General features: G+C 29.0%; 3 protein-coding genes across 3 annotated transcripts; 1 reads left to right on the forward strand and 2 right to left on the reverse strand.

Annotated features, from left to right (window-relative positions):
• The first annotated feature begins 11,138 nt into the window (after nt 1-11,138).
• On the forward strand, nt 11,139-12,064 carry LOC124432482 (histone-lysine N-methyltransferase SETMAR-like). The gene is made up of 2 exons (XM_046981465.1): nt 11,139-11,717; nt 11,798-12,064. The coding sequence occupies exons 1-2, from the start codon at nt 11,139-11,141 to the stop codon at nt 12,062-12,064; spliced, it is 846 nt and encodes a 281-aa protein (XP_046837421.1).
• Nucleotides 12,065-12,272: 208 nt separating this feature from the next.
• On the reverse strand, nt 12,273-13,325 carry LOC124432483. The gene is made up of 4 exons (XM_046981466.1): nt 13,110-13,325; nt 12,855-12,974; nt 12,621-12,738; nt 12,273-12,535 (listed from the first exon to the last, which is right to left on the reverse strand). Exons 1-4 carry the CDS (start codon nt 13,323-13,325, stop codon nt 12,273-12,275), a joined length of 717 nt encoding a protein of 238 aa, XP_046837422.1.
• A 1,375-nt stretch (nt 13,326-14,700) lies between these two features.
• On the reverse strand, nt 14,701-18,157 carry LOC124432484. The gene is made up of 11 exons (XM_046981467.1): nt 18,002-18,157; nt 17,747-17,866; nt 17,512-17,629; nt 17,168-17,426; nt 16,945-17,070; nt 16,767-16,842; nt 16,507-16,652; nt 16,405-16,407; nt 16,137-16,269; nt 14,873-14,960; nt 14,701-14,771 (listed from the first exon to the last, which is right to left on the reverse strand). The coding sequence occupies exons 1-11, from the start codon at nt 18,155-18,157 to the stop codon at nt 14,701-14,703; spliced, it is 1,296 nt and encodes a 431-aa protein (XP_046837423.1).
• Between the last annotated feature and the right edge of the window lie 1,853 nt (nt 18,158-20,010).

Raw genomic sequence — 20,010 nt, forward strand, 5'->3', positions numbered from 1 at the left:
CCACTATGAAAAAAAAAAAAAAAAAAAGAAAAAAAAAGAAAGAAAAGGAAAAAAGAAGAAAAAAGAATTCCATCAATTAACGATTAGATTAGAATAATTAAACGTGACCCCGAAGGTAGATTTACATTAATACCGTATATACATACATACATACATACATATATATATATATATATATATATATATGTATATGTATATATACATATATATACATATAGATACATAGATACATACATACAATGTCTGTTTCAAAGATCTCACCGATTAGAGGCGGTAAGACCCTCGTCGCTCGTTATCACGCAAAACGGTACCCTATTTTCTGCTTCCTTCGTTCTCACGCAACAAATTAGGTACCGATACGTGGGATTATAATGTTTCGAGTTACAACCTAGGAATAAGATCATGATCATCTTTCTCTTACGTATGTAAAAAATTTTTCAAATATTATATATATATATATATATATATATATATATATATATATATTAAATTAATTAGTTTTATTTAAATCAATATAAAATATTCGAGAATTCGTATTGAATAATACAAAAATATTATTTTTAATTTGCCACTATTATTATTGTATATGATTAATTTATTATTAATAATTTATTCGACGGAAACGAGAAATCGTTAATACGTATATACTGGGTGATTCGTTTTAAATGATATCCCTCTTACAAATATCTCCGTTATTATTGATTTCATCGACGAATGTTTCAAATAAAAATGATTGGGTTTTAAAAGAGGAATGTTAGTGTTGTTATGGTTATTTCGTAAATGAACGCTCTTGTCAAGATATCAACGTAGTAATGATTTATTTATTTTCTTTTTTTTTCTTTTCTTTTTTTTTTTTTTTATGGAAATCGATATTTTACGTCGAACGTTGTTGGGAATATCAATTCAATGGGAATTCAATGAATACCAAAAATGTATCTTTCAATCGATATTTCATCGAATTAGGGTACCACGAAGTTTAACGAAACGTATTATGATAATGTTTTAATGATATAACGATGATAATGATGAATAATGAAACTATTTCGTGAAATTGTTTTTTAAATATTTTAACGATATCATCGAATTGATCGATAATATTGATATAGGGATTCTTTTTCTTTTCTTTTTTTTTTTGTTTTATCGTATGTACTATAATTTGACATCTTTGACGATTTATCACACTTTGACAATCAATTTTTATCGTTCCTAGATTATTTGGTTTTATAGTATGTTGATTTTTTCTTTTTAAATTTATGTAAAAATAAAAAAAAAGGAGAAGTAATTACAAAACGATACTATTTTATAAATAATTGTTTCGGAAAGAATTGTTTGATGTAAAGAAAAATTGTTTATAAGAAATTATTTATATTATAAGTGCTGACGTAGAATTAAATACGAATTCTTATCATTTTAAAATATTTATTTAAAGAATTGTATTTTTCGAATGGTGATAATGAAATGTTTTGATTTCAAAATTTACATTTATAAATAAAAGTCGAATATACATTTAATTAGAAATTCGTTTAAAAAATATTAAGATAATTTTGATTTGAAATTAAATTTTACTCACTGGAATAATTATTTTAGAAATGTAGATTTAAAATTGCGTATAAAATATTACTATAGAATTTTTATCTTTGTAATAAAAATTAGAAATTTATTTTCACGGTGTAATATAATATTTCATTGTAAATTTATCTTTAGAATGGAAAATGAAATATTTATTTAGAATTTTATTCTTTTTCTTTTTTTTCTTTTTTTATTTTTTTAAATAGCACACACATACACACACATACACACATATATATATGTATATATTTTTTTTTATTAGAAATTAATTTTTGAAATATAATAGAATATATTATTATTGATTCATATTCAGAATGAAAACAACGTAATTAAAGATCATCTGCACATATATTATTTCATACATTATCAAAGTTGTTATCATTTGCATGAACATTATTATGTCGATGAAACGATCGATAAAAATCTATGTACATTAGATATTCGTTATATTTCGTAACTACGCTCTCTACAACTTTTATTCTACTGGAAATATCGAATTGTAAATTTAAATGGGGAAGAAAAAAGAAAAAGAAAGAAAAAAAAAAAGAAAAGAAAAACAAACAAACAAATATAAACCAAAAATAAATAAAATTATTAAAACTTCGGTATCCCAACGAAAGTCAATATATACGAGACAATCGTAATAAAAAAAAATTCCGTACTTTATGAAAATTACATTATCTCTGAATTTATGGTAACAACTGAATAAAAATTTCATTTCAAAACAAAAATTCATTCTAAGATCAGATATATATGTATCTATATATATGTGTATATATATATCTAATCATGGACAATAAAATGACGCACCTTGATATATAACAGAATAATTATCATTAAAACAATAATGGAACATCATTATTGCGTTGTTCCTATTCGTATTATTATAGCTTTATGATTTTCAACCCGCGTACCAGATACTACTACCCCCACCCCAGCTAACAACTTTTTTTTCCCTTTCCCCTATCAATTTATCTCTCTCTCTCTCTCTGTCTGTCTTTCTCTATCTTTCTCTATCTCTCTCCCTCTCTCTCTCGCATTGCCAACATCGCGACTGTAGTATCCAAGAGAAAGAAGGAGTTTGCTGGGTGCTGTGTAGGGAATGGAACGGATGTCTGGTGTGTAAGGAACCGCTAAAATGGTGTTCCCTCTTATCCGAAGATCTAGAGCGGCGATGCGAAGAGAGCCACGCGGAGGACTACTATACGTAAAGGTAAAAGGGGGCCTCATGACTGGTTGGTTGCTTGGTTTCCTTGGTTTCCTTGGGTTTGCGTCTGGTTTCTCCTCTTGGGTTCCTCTTGGGTTCCTTAGCTTCGTTCCTCGGTTCTCTTCTTTTCGATTCTTTTTTCTTTTTTTCAAATCTTCCTTCCTTCCTTCCTTCCTTCCTTCCTTTTTTTTTCCCTTGACTTCGTTCATACCACACACACACACACACACACACATATATATATATGTATGTTGTATCATGGATATTGCACTGTGTGTTCCATTGTATGTCTAATTTTCATGATGCCGTTAACCTAAGAAGGTCAAATTAAAAAATTGAAAGGATATTAAATATTACGATTCGTACCTTATTATATATATCGTAATTCTACGTTTGATATCTAATCACATAGATTATTAATGTGTTAATGACGTATAGGAATTGATGAGATTATTCGATTCTATGGAATTGCGAGGATGGATTTGAATTGGGTGAGCGGATTGAATGAATCCAGTGTTCTCGATTGGACCAATAATTTTTATTACGAGAAATGTTAATGTCGAGATTTAGAGAATAGTTCTTTATTTTTATCTTATTTTCATACGAAAATTCGAATTAGATATGATTTGAATGAGATAAATGATACAAGGAAAAAATGAAAAATGGGAAAGATAGAAGAATTTTTCTTTTAAATAAATTTATCGTTCCTCTTCTTTTGAGTTTTATCGTTGATTCTGTGTTTTAATTAAAATCCATCCCATATGATTTATCATACGTACATCTGTAAATGTGAGCACGTATCTACGAAAATTTTAACACATTGATCAAAACTTTTTAGGTGATTTAAAAAATCAATTACGATATAAGAAATCAATTACGATACTAATTCAGACTAAGTTTTCCTTTAAATTTGATTAATCTTGCGAGCCTATTTCGTGGTTTCATAATCATATCGAAAACATTTGACTAAAATAGTGATCGGAAAAAGAGTTCTCGTTTTTAAACGTAATTGATCCGCCTACCGATTTTTGTACCGCCTATTGATTTTTGGCTCCACCTATCGATTTGTGGCTTCATCGACGGATTCTCGGCACTGTCTACAGATTTTTGGCCCCACCTATTATTCTCTGTTAACGCCCATCTAGTTTTGGCACCGCCTATCGATATTTGGTTACATTCACTAATTTTTGACTTTGTCCAAGAATTTTTGTCCTTACCTATTGGCTTTTAGCTTATACATTTTTGACTCCGCCCAACACTTTTTGATCCCGCCCATCGATTCTTGGCTCCGCCTACGGATTTTTGACCCCGCCTATCAATTTTTGAACCATTTACTGATTTTTAGCTGAATTAACGATTTTTGGTTTAATTTGTATATACAAGTATATTTGTCTTCATATATACACATGCACATATATATACACATGTATACGTATTCAGAGATAAATCTAATTATATAAATATATGAACATGGGATATACATATATGTACATTTACTCGTATATCGTAGGATTTGGAGGTATTAATTCGTTATAAAGAGAAACAGAAGAGAAAGAGAGAGAGAGAGAGAGATATAGAAAGAGATCTCTTTCGAACGATCACGAATTCAACCTTGCCCCGTTTTACGCCTTCCCGTAAAACAACAATGGAAACGCATTGGTACAACACACATTTCACTTTTTCGCAACGCGTTTAGTAGAAGGGAATGACGATGGGGGAGAGGTAGATATATATAGGGAATGGAGTTCGGGTGAGGGGGATGGAGGGGGTTGGGTTGAGGTAGGGTGAGGCAGGGTGGGAGCTATTGGGCCTAAAATGTATTGCGAGATTTCCTCGGCAATGAGTGAAAGAGATAGAGAGATAGAGTGAGACAGACAGAGAGAGAGAGAGAGAGAGAGAGAGAGAGAGAGAGAGAGAGAGAAAGAGAACGAGAAAACGAGTAAGAGAGAGTGAGAGAGAGGGAGAGCGAGTAAGAGAGAGTGAGAGATACTCAACAGAGAGTCAGACACAATGTGTACTGGGTTTGGCCGTGTACCGTAAAAGGCTAATTATCATCTTTCGAAATTAACGCGTATTCCCCGACGAAAACGTACGACTCGTGCTTCCGTTTTCGACGGAAGATACTTTTATATCGTATACAATATGTTATATCAAAGTCCGTGATCTTTGAAATTGTTTAAATTCATTCTGTTAATTACAATTACGTGTCTCAATAACAAATATATGTGGTGATATCATAAAATAATTAAAATATTTTTCTATGACGACCGAAAGGAGAATAATTTTAATCGTATTTTAAATTCAAGACTTTACTCATTCTAGTTTAATGACGCTTCGCGGGCCCGTAATTAAGATTTTGCAGTTTAATAAGCCGTACGATGATGATGAGTTGTACAGTCTGTAAACAACAAAAAGAAAAAAAAAAAAGAAAAAGAAACAAAAAAAAAAAAAAGGAAAAGAAAAAAAGAGAGAAAAAAAGAAAAGAAGAAGAGGAAGAAAGAAATAATTTTTTAATGATCGCAGTGACAGGATGATTGATTTAATAAAACTGATTTGATTATTTTTAACCGATCCAGATAATTTTAACTCGACCTGTGCTTAAATGCACACACACACACACACACACACACACATATATATATATATATAAGTTTAAGAAAAAAATCACGTATAATAAAAATACCATTACGATATCAGGACGCGATCAAGATATAAACGAATAAATTGAAAAGTATACGAGATAGGATGAAGTGAGTTGAGAAGGTTAGAGGAAGAGATTGTTGTTAAAGGGGAACAGAAGGGACAGAGGATAGGGTGGCTGAGGTAAATGGCCATTGGACATTGACGGAAAAATCGATAAAGCAAAATATCGTAATAGACATGTGAGATATTCGCGGCTTTAACCGCGTGAGATCCTTATCGGGTCAACTAAGATGATCTCTGACCTTTAAACCAAACTCAGGGAGCAGTTTTATATGGTGGGTCCTATACCGCGGCGTGTGAATAAGAGAGAGAGAGAGAAAGAGGAAGAGAGAGAGAGAGAGAGAGAGAGAGAGAGAAAGAGGAAGAGAGAGAGAGAGAGAGAGAGAGAGAGAGAGAGAGAGATGGAAGGGGCCTTAACCGAGGGCCTCTTTTACCTTCTCTCTTCGGCTTCAAGAATAAGAAGAATAAGAAGAATAAGAAGAAGAAGAAGAAGAAGAAGAAGATCGTCGTGGATCTTCTGGAAGGATCCAGAGATCCTTGGTGGAATGTAACGTAGTAGTGGAGTTGGTATCTCGGTCCTTCTCGGATATTCCCCTTCCCCCTCTCTTTCCCTCCACCGTCATTCCCTCATTCCCCATCTTCACGCTATACGCCACACCATTTCTTCGATCTCCCGACCACCACCACCCTCCTCCACCCCACCCCACCACCCTCCTCCTCCTTCTCCTCCACAAACCTCCCCATCGCTGTATAACCTATCCTCTTCCTTGGAATCAGAGAAAAAAATTATTCGCTTTACCTTTTCTTAAGGTTTAAAGGAACCTACGGCACGCGGCTCTGCCGCGTGCCGATAAATAAACCCTTCGGCATTTATCTGGCGTGAGCGTCAGAGTACGAAAGAGAGAGAGAGAGAGAGAGAGAGAACGCGCTCGCGCGCACGTCCGCTTCATCGCGATATTCGCTTGTATCGCTTTCTCTTTGGAGATAATCGATAAGAGATTTTTTTTCACCGTTTTCTTTTTCCCCTTTTTATTCCCCCCTTTTTTTCCCTTTTCTCTTTTTTTTTTTTTTTTTTTTTCTTTTTTTCGTAATCTTTTTCCCCCGTTCCTTCGATCCTCGTTTTTTATTTTTATTCCCCTTTTTTTCTTTCGCTTTGCTTTGCTTTTACGCTCGTTCGTTGTTTCTCTTATCCGTACTTATCATTTCTTTTTTATTATTATTATTTTCTATTTTTTATTTTTCTAATTATTTCTCTTCCAACGATATGTTTTCATTAACCGATGTTTTATATATATATATATATATATATATATATATATATGTCTGTATGTGTGTGTATTTGTGTATATATATATATATATATGTATAACACACGTTCGTCATTAATTTATTACTTTAATTAAACGTATTACAATTTTATTTTCATATTGTTTTAGCCAAATTCAATTCAATTCAATTCGAAGATCGTTCGATCATTAAAACGACATGATTAGGGTAGGGGGGAGGTTTCATGTATTCGTTAGAAATATTGTACACATAATGGAGAAGCGTGAAATAATTTTTTTTAGATGAGAGAATTTTTTTTCTTTTTTTTTTTTTTTGAATACATATACTGAATATTTATATGAGCAAAAAAAATTATACTCATGATGGTTTGTTTTTCTCGAACGAATTCATTGGGCGTCATTGCAAATTTATAATAGATCATGGCGAAATAAAAACGCATTAATTGTTAAAAAAGAAAAAAATTTCGATTAGTGCAAGTTGGTTTTCTTTTCTTTTATTTTTTATTCATTTATTCGTTTGTTTAATTTTTATTCATTTATTGTTTCTTTTTTTTTTTTCTTTCTTTAAATTAATTCACGGAAATCAAGAAAACGTTAGACATTTCTTTAATGAACCTTTCGTAGGTAGATGGCGCAGCCTCATTATTCCACTTAACCTCATGTGATTTCTAATGACCGTGAAAATATCAGATTTATCTTTTTTTTTTTTTTTCTTTTTTTCTTTTCCTTCTTTCTTCTTCGTCAAGCAATTTCAATTTTCTAGCGACATTTTCATGGCTACATTGGTGGAAATTTTACGGAAATTTAGAAAACAAAAGAAAAACAAAAGACAGAAAAAAGAAGGAACCATATTTGTTCTACTTTCATTTAATAAGTGACAGACTATTATTAACGAGACACTTATATCTTCGATACGAAATGAAAACCGCACGAAATTATTGGACAATCCTTAAACATTAACTTACGTACAATTAATTTAAAAAATAACTTACGATCTTACAAATATGACGACACTTTGTGATCCAATTATTTTTATCCAAGATGAAAGTTAGGTTATGAAGATTAATGGCGATAATATATGTTGAAATTTTTAAATCTTCACTTTTCAATCCTTTTCGACGGGAAAATATCTGAAAATACGTGAGAAAGAAATTATTTTTTATACCCTTTCCCCTCACTCCTCAATTCTCCTCTTTTTTTTTTTTTATTTTCACTATGACATACGTAACTAATTAATACAATATTTGTGGTTCGACATTAAGAAAAAAATTTTTGTTTTTTTTTCAAATCTTTTTTTCTTTTCCCCTCTTTTACTTCCTCGAAAATATTTTTATTTATGACGAAATAATCTATCATGATAATTATCAATCGGAAGTAATAATCATTCTCCCGACTTAGTAATAATATATTAAAAATTCATTTTGATTTAGAAACGTTTATTAAACGTTTAGAAATTATCTTGGAATAGATATTTTATCTAATACATTTATAATACCTTTCTTAAATTGTCGGCCAATAATATACAATTAAACACCTGTTTCATTTCACGACAATTATTTCATTTTCTTACCCCATCTTTGAAATACTTCAACCATTTTCTCGTAGGCGCATGCGCGTTGCCTACTTACCCCCCCCTCTTCTTACCATCTTTTTCTTTCACAGTTTACTTCTGTCAGTCATACGTGACAGATGTGTCCTCGATTTCAGCAAAAACAAAATCCAAATATTTAACGCGTCAGCGTTATATTCCTATCATTTCGTTCAATCTTAATACATATTTAAATGATTCGAACGAACAAATGTACAGGGTGAGTCAATTAAATCAAGCGTCAACATTATTTTCCGTTTTATCGAGAAAATGTTTAGAACAATAATTTTTATTACTCCAATTTTCTTTGTTCCTTTTTTTTTCTTTTTTTTTTTCTTTTTTTAATTTTCTCAATTATCTGATTCTATAGCAAGTGGCCGTATCATGTAAAAATAGAAGTGATCATTGGTAAGTATTTTACATGTATTCAAATCATAGAAAATTTTAGGAAATTATAGGTAATCCTAATTATTCCATGTACTTTATTTCCGTGATATATAATATATAGATATATGTGTATACGTATATACAGGATGTACATTGATAAATAGATGATCCAATAAATACATTACAATTGGTTGAATTGTCAAGAAAGTTTATTAACAAAAATTTTCGAAACTCTCATTCAATTTATATTTTAAAACGATTTTGTTACTTGCCTTTTCATCAAGTTAACAAAAAAATTAACATACATTTTTTCGTACGAGTGCTTGTAATCCCATCTTTTTTATTTTGCATACTTAACAAATAATAAACAAAAAATAATAATTAATTAATAAAAAAAATAATTAATAAATAATTAAGAAATAATTAAGAAATCATTAATTTATTATTTGTTAAGTAATGCATATTTAACAAATAATAAATAAAAAATAATAACAAAATTATTCGATCTACATCATATCTGAGAAATGCTTAACCAATATTTATTATTATTATTATTATCATCATCATCATTATTATTATTATTATTATTATTATTATTATTATTATTATTATTATTATTATTATTATATTCTGTTAAATTCTTTTCTGCCATTATTTCTTTTTTTTTTTTTTTTTTTTTAAGAAAAATTAAATATTCGAATCTGTATTCTTTATCGCGAAGACACAGACGTTCGATATTCACAAGAAAAAAAAAAAAAAAAGAAAAAAAAATACTGAAAACACAAATTGGAATGTAATATCAATTTTCTACTGTAGAAATTAATTTCCATAATTATCAGCTGCTATCAAAACAAACAACAATTATATTTTATTACTATAACGCATTCTATAATACAATACAATTACCAAAATACATATTTTATTCGATTACAATTATCAAATAATTATTCTCCTCGATTAAATTCATTGCAAATTAAACAACACCGCAGCGAAAGAAAATGATTTTCTTATTGACTGTTAAAAAAAGATTTCAATTATTAGATGATGTTAAAAAGCAATATTTATTTTTAATAAATATTTTACCGTTGCAAACAGATCATGGGATATCACTATCGCACTCGTCAGCGATAAACTGCATTGCCTCATGCTATTCATTATCAAAAAAGGTAACAATTTTTGTGTTCTCAATGATAAAGAATAAAATGGAATTTGGCATCTGTAAAAATTAATATCGTTTAATATAATACATATTTAAATTATTTGGGAAAATTGATTCATCGAGTAATAGAAAATAATTTCTTGATTAGTCCTTAAATTCGTACGGTTTCAACAAATATGAAAAAATATGTCAAATTTATCTTTTTCATCCAATAATTGAAGAATTAATTCAATTCGCATCATGCGATCTTTGGAGTTTAAATGCTACATTAAAATAAGTCGGAAAAAAAAAGAATTATATTTGTGCTGTTTCAATCTAATGATCTAATGGGCCATAAAAAACGAGCTATCTAATAAAATATAATTGATATGTAATGGAAACAGCAAGAACTTATTGTACATCATTTGGCAATACATAAATACCTACAATATTATAAATACGTTAAAGTTGTGGTCTATTAGTTGTTGTGAAAGATAGGAGTAAACAAATATTATGAAAAGAGAACTAATAATGTATAGGAGCTTCAGAATTGCTTCAGTCTTATTTAAGTTCAAAGTAAATATCTGAAATAACTAAGAAAAAATTTCTCGACACTTTTTGATACAGATTCTATAATTAATAATTAAATTTTTTTTTTAATATACATAAACATTACTTACGTAAAAATAATCAATCAGTATAAATATGAACCACAATAATTCTTCGAAAAGATGTATAAATTCGTAAAATGATTTTAATAAATCGACAAATCTTAAAAAAAAATCAGAAAAGAAATTCTCTATTATCAATATTTAATAAATTGTTAATCGTATAAATAATGAACACTTAAGTACGTATAATTATACACAAACTCGATCGCGTGGTAATAAAATTTTATGACAGCGATAATCCATTCCTTTTCATCTAATAATTCACTTTTGACATTGGCATAATTGGAATTAGATGGACTTTTTTCAAATCTTTCTTTTATCCTCCATCTAAAATAAATCGATAATAAACCCCAAAGAAAAAAAAAAAACCATAATAATGAAAGTTATCCCTTTGAAAATATTCGGTTTGTTCGGAAAATAATTTCGTTTTTTTTTTCCGACAGAGAATTTAATTGTACTTTTTTGCACCTAACTTCACACTTAAGCCGCATAATCATTATATGTTTCGAGAGTTGATATAGCAAGGCTTGTGTGTGAAAAAGTCCAATTGATTCTACGCAGTAGTTTTTGGTTGGATTCCCTTTTAAATATGGAGAGCAATAAGCACCATTTTCGTCATATTTTACTTTTTTATTATAGAAAAGGTAAAAATGCTGTTCAAGCCAGAAAGAAATTAACCGATGTGTATGGAGAAGATGTGTTAACAGTACTCCAGTGCCAAAACTGGTTTGCAAAATTTCAATTCGGCAATTTTCATGTCGAAGATGCACCACGTTCTGGAAGGTCGGTTGAAGCTGATAAAGACACGATAAAGGTATTAGTTGATGCAAACCGGCGAATAATAACACGTGAGATAGGTGAGAGGTTGAATTTATCAAATTCAACTGTTTATGACCACTTGAAAGGCCTGGGTTTAACCTCGAAGCTCGATATATGGGTTCCCCATGTTCTCATGGAGAGAAATTTGTGTCGTTGCGTTGACGTCTGTGATTCGCTTCTCAAACGTTACGAAAATGATCCATTTTTGAAGCGCATCATTACTGGGGACAAAAAATGGGTTGTATATAACAATGTCAAACGCAAGAGATTATGGAGCAAAAAAGATGAACCGGCTCAAAGCATTTCCAAAGCCAATATCCATCAAAAAAAAGGTGATGCTGTCTGTTTGGTGGGATTTTAAAGGATTCGTTTTTTTTTGAGATTTTACCGGATAACACAACAATTAATTCGGAAGTCTACTGTTATCAGCTGGACAAACTGAATGATGCACTTCAACAGAAAAGGCCAGAATTAATCAACAGAGAAGGTGTAGTGTTCCACCAAGATAATGCGAGACCTCATACAAGTTTGGTCACTCGACAAAAGTTTTTACAGCTTGAATGGGATACAATGCCACATCCACCATATTCTCCAGATCTAGCACTTTCGGATTATTATTTGTTCCGGTCACTGCAAAATTTTTCAAACGGTAAAACCTTCACTTCAAATGAGGAGGTCAAAAACCACCTCGATTAGTTTTTTGCCAGCAAAGACCAAAAATTTTATGAGCGAGGAATCATGCTATTACCAGAAAGATGGCAAAAGGTATTGGATCAGAATGGCCAATATATAATTTAATAAAATATTTGTTCATTATACGAAAATTGTCTTTAATTTTCACAAAAAAAAAAACAAAATTACTTTACGAACGATCCAATACTTATATCGTCATACATTGATTTACTTACTGCACGATGGTAAGAAGTGCACAAGCATGCTGGATAACTAATATAAACATGGAATAGTTAGCAATCCCTACACTGCTCGTGAATAATATAATTACATATTCGATTGTAAGCCCAATGTAGTAATACATTTGGTTTTTCATGAAATAATCAATAGGAACAGGTAATATTAATTCCGTTTCATTTGTAATACCAAAAATGTATCGTGATGCACTTAACAATGATGGAGATATCAAAAATACAACATAAAGATAAAAAAAGACTGTAAGGGAAAAATCACAAATGAAAATTAATTAATAAATTTTTATAACCCATTCTGGTATACCGGATATGTTGTATTCACTTACTTGCGATTGTCAATGTACAAAGTCTACTAATTTCAGCATATTTCTTCAGTATCACTAGTTCTGGTTTGTTTGCTAGTTCATCCCAATCGGATTTGATACGATAAAGAATTTTCTTCATCTGAAATTATTACAGAGTTATGTTAAATTAATTATTACAACGTTAGAAACATATGTCATTTAGAGTAAAAGAAAAAAAAAATTAATAGGAAAAATTTGTTTTCACGTAGAACGGACAACTTTATAATTCAACAATAGATTGCAATAGCAAGATGCGAAGCATAAAGTAGGTAAAGTCGTTTCCAGTAATTTGGTGATCAATATTAATTTTTTTTCAGAGACGATGAGAACATGAATCTAAGAGAAGAAAGGAAAAACAATATTTATACTTATATAATTATAAGTCAAGTATTGAATCCATTTTCTGAATTATTCATTATATTCAAATATTGCATAAATGAATTGTACATAAATTAATTCAACTAGGATTACCTGCTCGAATATTCCAAAAGCTAGCATGAAATTAATAAAACAAATATGAATTACGTTCTTAGATGACGTCTTATGGCATAATCCAATTAAACGAAAAAATTGAAGATTTAGTGTGTAATACTTATTGTCGATATAATCTTCCTCCTTCGAAAGCATATTGCCGTATGTTGCTGCTCTCCAACATTGCTTGTCTTCATCCCTACGCAAGCGTATCATTATTTACTATTCTAATCATCCCTTTTCCATTGAACACTTAATAATTCAGATCGATTCAACGACGAGAAATTTGCTTGAAATACATAATAGCATATTCCCGTAAAGTGATTTCGCAGTTCTTATGGCTTTTTTTTTTTAGCCGAACGATTCTATAGAATATAACATATGTTTTTCTTCCTAGCAATTATGTCATTTTCTTACCTCTTCTTTGCATTACAAAGTACTCTAACCCTTCTCCCGCAGGAGCATGCGCGTTGCGAATCCACCCCTTCGGACCGCCTCATTCTCCCACAGTTCACTTCTGTCCCTCGACCTTGACAGATCTATAGCTTCATTTATCGAAGTAAAGCTTAAGTACTTAACGCGTTAATGCCATAGTGCATTTGCATGTTAACAAGTGGATAAGAAATGTTTATTAAGTGTTAATATCTATCTAAATTAGTCGTCGTTTCTACATAAATACTAATGTACAGGGTGAGTCATTTGAACCAGATTCATATTATTTTCTGTTAAATCGATAATATATTCAGGACAATAATTCCTATTAATTCAATTTTGAGAATTCTTTTGAAAATGGAATTGATGTTAATATAAATAATCATATTTTTATTTGATATACTTTTTATAATAACAGCAATGTTTAATCTACATATTCGAAAAGTATTTTCTTAATTATTATTATTATTATTATTATTATTATTATCATTATTATTATTATTATTGTAATTATTATTATAATTAATATTATTATCATTATTATTATCATTATTATTATCATTAATATAATTGCTATTATTATGTTTCGTTTGAATTTTTCTATAATATGCTGCAATTATTTTTCTTTCAGTTTAGAATTATTCATTCGAAAATATTTTCTTCATTTAGAGGTCTCAGATATTCGTTATCTTTCAAAGAAAAAAACAAAGGAGAAAAACAAAAAGGAAAAATACTAATTAAATAAATCGAAAATGCGACATATTTTTTCTACAATTAAGGAATTAGTACTTATTATTACGAGTTAGTACTAAAGTAAAACGTAAACGTTATGTCCTTATCATTTGAACTTTAATAAGTGTGATAATTAATGATCGTTCAATGATAAAAAAGATTCGTTCGAATGTTCGTGCGAACAAATGTACACGGTGAGTTATTTATACCTTACAAGCATTACTTTTCATTTTATCGAGCAAATTTTCAATATAAATTCCAATAATTCTTATAATTTCAATAATCTTATTTTAGAATAGCTGTAACATAAGAGATCAGAATTTATTTCTTATCAAGAATTTTTCAAATATTATTTTGAAAGGATACATCTAATTACAATTATTACCATTATTTTTTTTTTTTAATTTTTACGAGCATCCTTCCCATTTTATCCAAAGACCACTAAAACACCTGCATCTCTTCGCTGATAATACATCACTCTCTTAACCTCGTCATCCTCTGTATTTATTAGAATTGTATGTGATTTTATTCTTTTTATTGCAAGGTCATGCGCATCACGGACACAACCCTATTCTTCGTCTCTTTCCACCTCAGTTTACCTTCGTCTCTCGAATATGAAGGACGTGGCATGGAACATCGACGAATTGTATCCATGTAAAGTAAGTAATTTCGATCAATGTTAATAAACTGTATCAAATTTATTTATTCCATTTTCTATCATATAAAGGATGCAAGCGTAATTTTTTCAATTTTATGTTTGACAAATATTCCTAAAATAATTAAATTATTTTAAGGGGCACAGATATGTACCCCATTATGATAATTTGAAAGAATTTTTTCTTTTTCAAATACATTTCTTTTCTTTTCTATTCTCTTCATTTCATTTTATTTATCTATTTTTTGTTTAACGAGACTTCAAGTACATCGGTATCATTTTTTGTTTTTTTTTTTTCTTTTATTTTCATGAAAGATTTCCAGATATATTTTTTTTCGTGTTTTATTCCGTATAATTAGATATTAAAAATACCACGAAAAATAATTGCAAAATTTGAAAAAATTATTGTAATAATTTTAGAGCAACTATAAGGAAAAATCATATTATTTTATTTGTTTCTTTTTGATAGCAATTAGAAAAAGATGTTCGACGAAAATATTGGATTACAAATTTATCATCAGATATATATTTTTTTCAACTGTATCTATATACATCTATATATAAAATATTTTGCATTTTAACAAATACTGAAATAAAAGAAATAATGATTTAATATAAATACACGTTTGTACAATTTTTCGTATCGTTCGAACTAATCTACCGAGTGAGTAATATCAAATTGTAATTTGAAATTGTTATTTATTAATTTTATGAAACATACGTTGTTTGATGCACAATAGAATAAACAGAAAATTATTCTATAACTGACATATTTATACGTATTATTACTTATTTGTAATACTATACATAAATCTATCAAGAGAATATTTAATTATCAAAAAATGAACGTTATCATAAAAGAATTATATAAAAATTACTTAATCTAACAGATATTAAATAGACAGAAAGAAGTACAATATTTCCTAACAAAGCATTCAAAAATTGTGTTTATTTCTATAAGAAATATTTGATAAAAGAAGAAAAAAAAGGAAGCAGAAAAAGGATAAGACAACTAATAATGATCCAATTTAATAATATGCATAAATACTAACTATTGTACTATGTTTTGCACTATCAAAATTATTGTAAGCTATACAATACCATAGCAAAAGAAAATGACTTACGCATGATCTAGTAAAAAAGATTACGATTAGTATATTGCTTTTAATTGTTATATAGCGGTTATATATAATAAGAAAATATTTTACCGTAGCAAAAAGGTCATTGGATACAACAATAGCACCCCTCACCGATAAATTGCATGGCCTCATGCTTCTCATTATCAAAAAGAGTAACAAATTTTGCGTCTTCAAAGATAACGAATAAAATGGAATTTGACAGCTGTAAAAAATTAATATCGCTTATATAACACATGTTTATATATTCGGTTAATAGAAAATAATTTCTGATTAGTTGTTAAGTTCGTGCGATTTCGACAAATATGATAAAGCTCAAATTATTTGAGCTTTCATTTACATTCTGTAATATTTATTTAATTATATATACATATATGTATTCAATATGAAGTGGAAACCGCATGAAATTATTCAATCACCTTTGGTCAATTGAAACACATACAATACTGTGAATACGTTGACGTTGTTATTTATTAATTTTTGTGCCAGATAAACGTAAGCATATATTTGAGAAAAAGATGCAAGAACATATGAGAACCTTGTTATTCCATCGGTCATATTAAGAGATAAAGAAATTATCTGAAATAACTAAAAACAAATTTCACGGCTTTTTTCGATAAGAGTTGTATATTTCAAAATTAAAAATCTTTTTTTTTGTACAAAAATATAATTACATAATATATTTACGTAAAAATAATCTACCAAAATGAATATAATTCCAAAGAATTCTTCGAGCAATTGTATTGCTTCGTAAAAGGATTTCAATAAATCAATAAATCTTGAATGATATTAAAAAGAGATATAATATAATATTAGTATTTGGCATGTTGTAAAATCTATAAATAATGAACACGTCCTTCTCATAAAATAGGATACAAACTCGATCGCCTTATTATAGAATTTTATGATATGGATTATCTTCGCTCTCTCTTCGATTAATTCACAATTATTATTCGAATAATAGAAATTTTGTTGATTCTTTACAAATCCTTCAATTGCTCTCCATCTAAAATAAATAAATTATAAACTCCAAAAAACAGTAATAGTGAGAAATAATTTTTCTTGTGCAGTATGCGTATATCGTTGCAAATTGATTTACTTACTGAACGATGGTAAGAAGTGCACAAGCATGCTGGATAACCAATATAAACATGGAATAGTTAGCAATCCCTACCGTGCCCGCGATTAATATAATTACATATTCGACTGTAAGCCCAATGTAGTAACACATTTGATTTTTCATGAAATAGTCAGTACGAAGCGGTAATATTAATTCTGTTTCATTTATAACACCAAATACGTATCGAAATACACTTAACAATGATGGAAATATCAAAAATAAAATGTAAAGATAAAAAAGGACTGTCAGGGAAAAAGCAAAAATGAAAATTAATTAATAAATTTGTATAACCCATTCTGGTATAACGGATATCTTTTATTGACTTACTTGCGATTGTTAATGTACAAAGTCTACTTATTTCAGCATATTTCTTCAGTATGACTAGTTCTGGTTTGCTTGCTAGATCATCCCAATCGGACTTGATACGATAAAGAATTTTCTTCATCTGAAATTATTACAGAATTAGGTTAAATTAATTTACTATAGTGACCGCAACATATGTCATTTAGAGTAAAAGAAAAAAAAAAATAATAGGAAAAATTTGTTTTCTTGTTGAACGGACAACTCTATCATTGAACAATAGATTGCAATAGCAAGATGCGAAGCATAATGTAGGCAAGGTCGTTTCCAGTAATTTGGCGATCAATATTAATTTTTTTTCAGAGACGATGAGAACATGAATCTAAGAGAAGAAAGGAAAAACAATATTTATACTTATATAATTATAAGTCAAGTATTGAATCCATTCTATGAATTATTCATTATATTCAAAAATTCCATAAATGAATTGTACATAAATTAATTCAACTATGATTACCTGCTCGAATATTCCAAAAGCTAGCATGAAATTAATAAAACAAATATGAATTAGGTTCTTAGATGACGTCTTTTGGCATAATCCAATTAAACGAAAAAATCGACGATTCATAGTGTAATACTCATTGTCGAAGTAATCTTCCTCCTTCGAAACCATATTGTCATCTGTTGTTGCAATCCAACATCGATTGTCTTCATCCCTACGCAAGCGTATCATCATTTACTATTCTATTAATCCCTTTTCCAGTGTACACTTAATAATTCAAATCGATTCAACGGCGAGAAATTTGCTTGAAATAAAAAATAGCATATTCCCGTAAAGTGATTTCGCAGATCTTATGGCTTTTTTTTTAGCCGTTCGATACTATACAATTTAACATATGTTTTTCTTCCTAGCAATTATGTCATTTCCTTACCCCTTTTTTGCATTGTAAATTACTTCAACCCTTCTCCCGCAGGAGCATGCGCGTTGCGAATCCACCCCTTCGGACCGCCTCATTCTCCCACAGTTCACTTCTGTCCCTCGACCTTGACAGATCTATAGCTTCATTCATCGAAGTAAAGCTTAAGTACTTAACGCGTTAATGCCATAGTGCATTTGCATGTTAACAGGTGGATAAGAAATGTTTATTAAGTGTTAATATCTATCTAAATTAGTTGTCGTTTGTACATAAATACTAATGTACAGGGTGAGTCATTTGAACCAGATTCATATTACTTTCTGTTAAATCGATAATATATTCAGGACAATAATTCCTATTAATTCAATTTTGAGAATTCTTTTGAAAATAGAATTGAGGTTAATATAAATAATCATATTTTTATTTGATATACTTTTTATAATAACAGCAATGTTTAATCTACATATTCGAAAAGTATTTTCTTATTTATTATTATTATTATTATTATTATTATTATTATTATTATTATTATTGTAATTATTATTATAATTAATATTATTATCATTATTATTATCATTATTATTATCATTAATATAATTGCTATTATTATGTTTCGTTTGAATTTTTCTATAATATGCTGCAATTATTTTTCTTTCAGTTTAGAATTATTCATTCGAAAATATTTGCTTCATTTAGAGGTCTCAGATATTCGTTATCTTTCAAAGAAAAAAACAAAGGAGAAAAACAAAAAGGAAAAATACTAATTAAATAAATCGAAAATGCGACATATTTTTTCTACAATTAAGGAATTAGTACTTATTATTACGAGTTAGTACTAAAGTAAAACGTAAACGTTATGTCCTTATCATTTGAACTTTAATAAGTGTGATAATTAATGATCGTTCAATGATAAAAAAGATTCGTTCGAATGTTCGTGCGAACAAATGTACACGGTGAGTTATTTATACCTTACAAGCATTACTTTTCATTTTATCGAGCAAATTTTCAATATAAATTCAAATAATTCTTATAATTTCAATAATCTTATTTTAGAATAGCTGTAACATAAGAGATCAGAATTTATTTCTTATCAAGAATTTTTCAAATATTATTTTGAAAGGATACATCTAATTACAATTATTACCATTATTTTTTTTTTTTAATTTTTACGAGCATCCTTCCCATTTTATCCAAAGACCTCTAAAACACCTGCATCTCTTCGCTGAATATACATCACTCTCTTAACCTCGTCATCCTCTGTATTTATTAGAATTGTATGTGATTTTATTCTTTTTATTGCAAGGTCATGCGCATCACGGACACAACCCTATTCTTCGTCTCTTTCCACCTCAGTTTACCTTCGTCTCTCGAATATGAAGGACGTGGCATGGAACATCGACGAATTGTATCCATGTAAAGTAAGTAATTTCGATCAATGTTAATAAACTGTATCAAATTTATTTATTCCATTTTCTATCATATAAAGGATGCAAGCGTAATTTTTTCAATTTTATGTTTGACAAATATTCCTAAAATAATTAAATTATTTTAAGGGGCACAGATATGTACCCCATTATGATAATTTGAAAGAATTTTTTCTTTTTCAAAT

Source organism: Vespa crabro, chromosome 25 (genome assembly GCF_910589235.1).
Source record: "Vespa crabro chromosome 25, iyVesCrab1.2, whole genome shotgun sequence".
Lineage (NCBI taxonomy): Eukaryota > Metazoa > Arthropoda > Insecta > Hymenoptera > Vespidae > Vespa > Vespa crabro.

What these genes read in the sequence shown, in the direction of transcription:
- LOC124432484 (XM_046981467.1), bottom strand. Translation starts at nt 18,157, where the DNA reads ATGGTTTCGAAGGAGGAAGATTACTTCGACAATGAGTATTACACTATG. An exon ending in TTGTACATTAACAATCGCAA is followed by an intron (nt 17,427 to 17,511) that starts GTAAGTCAATAA and finishes TTTCCCTGACAG; the next exon opens with TCCTTTTTTATCTTTACATT. An exon ending in CCAATGACCTTTTTGCTACG is followed by an intron (nt 14,961 to 16,136) that starts GTAAAATATTTT and finishes AATTTGATACAG; the next exon opens with TTTATTAACATTGATCGAAA.
- LOC124432483 (XM_046981466.1), bottom strand. Translation starts at nt 13,325, where the DNA reads ATGATACGCTTGCGTAGGGATGAAGACAAGCAATGTTGGAGAGCAGCA. An exon ending in CTTTTGGAATATTCGAGCAG is followed by an intron (nt 12,975 to 13,109) that starts GTAATCCTAGTT and finishes TTCTTCTCTTAG; the next exon opens with ATTCATGTTCTCATCGTCTC. An exon ending in TTGTACATTGACAATCGCAA is followed by an intron (nt 12,536 to 12,620) that starts GTAAGTGAATAC and finishes TTTCCCTTACAG; the next exon opens with TCTTTTTTTATCTTTATGTT.
- LOC124432482 (XM_046981465.1), top strand. Translation starts at nt 11,139, where the DNA reads ATGGAGAGCAATAAGCACCATTTTCGTCATATTTTACTTTTTTATTAT. An exon ending in AAGGTGATGCTGTCTGTTTG is followed by an intron (nt 11,718 to 11,797) that starts GTGGGATTTTAA and finishes TACTGTTATCAG; the next exon opens with CTGGACAAACTGAATGATGC.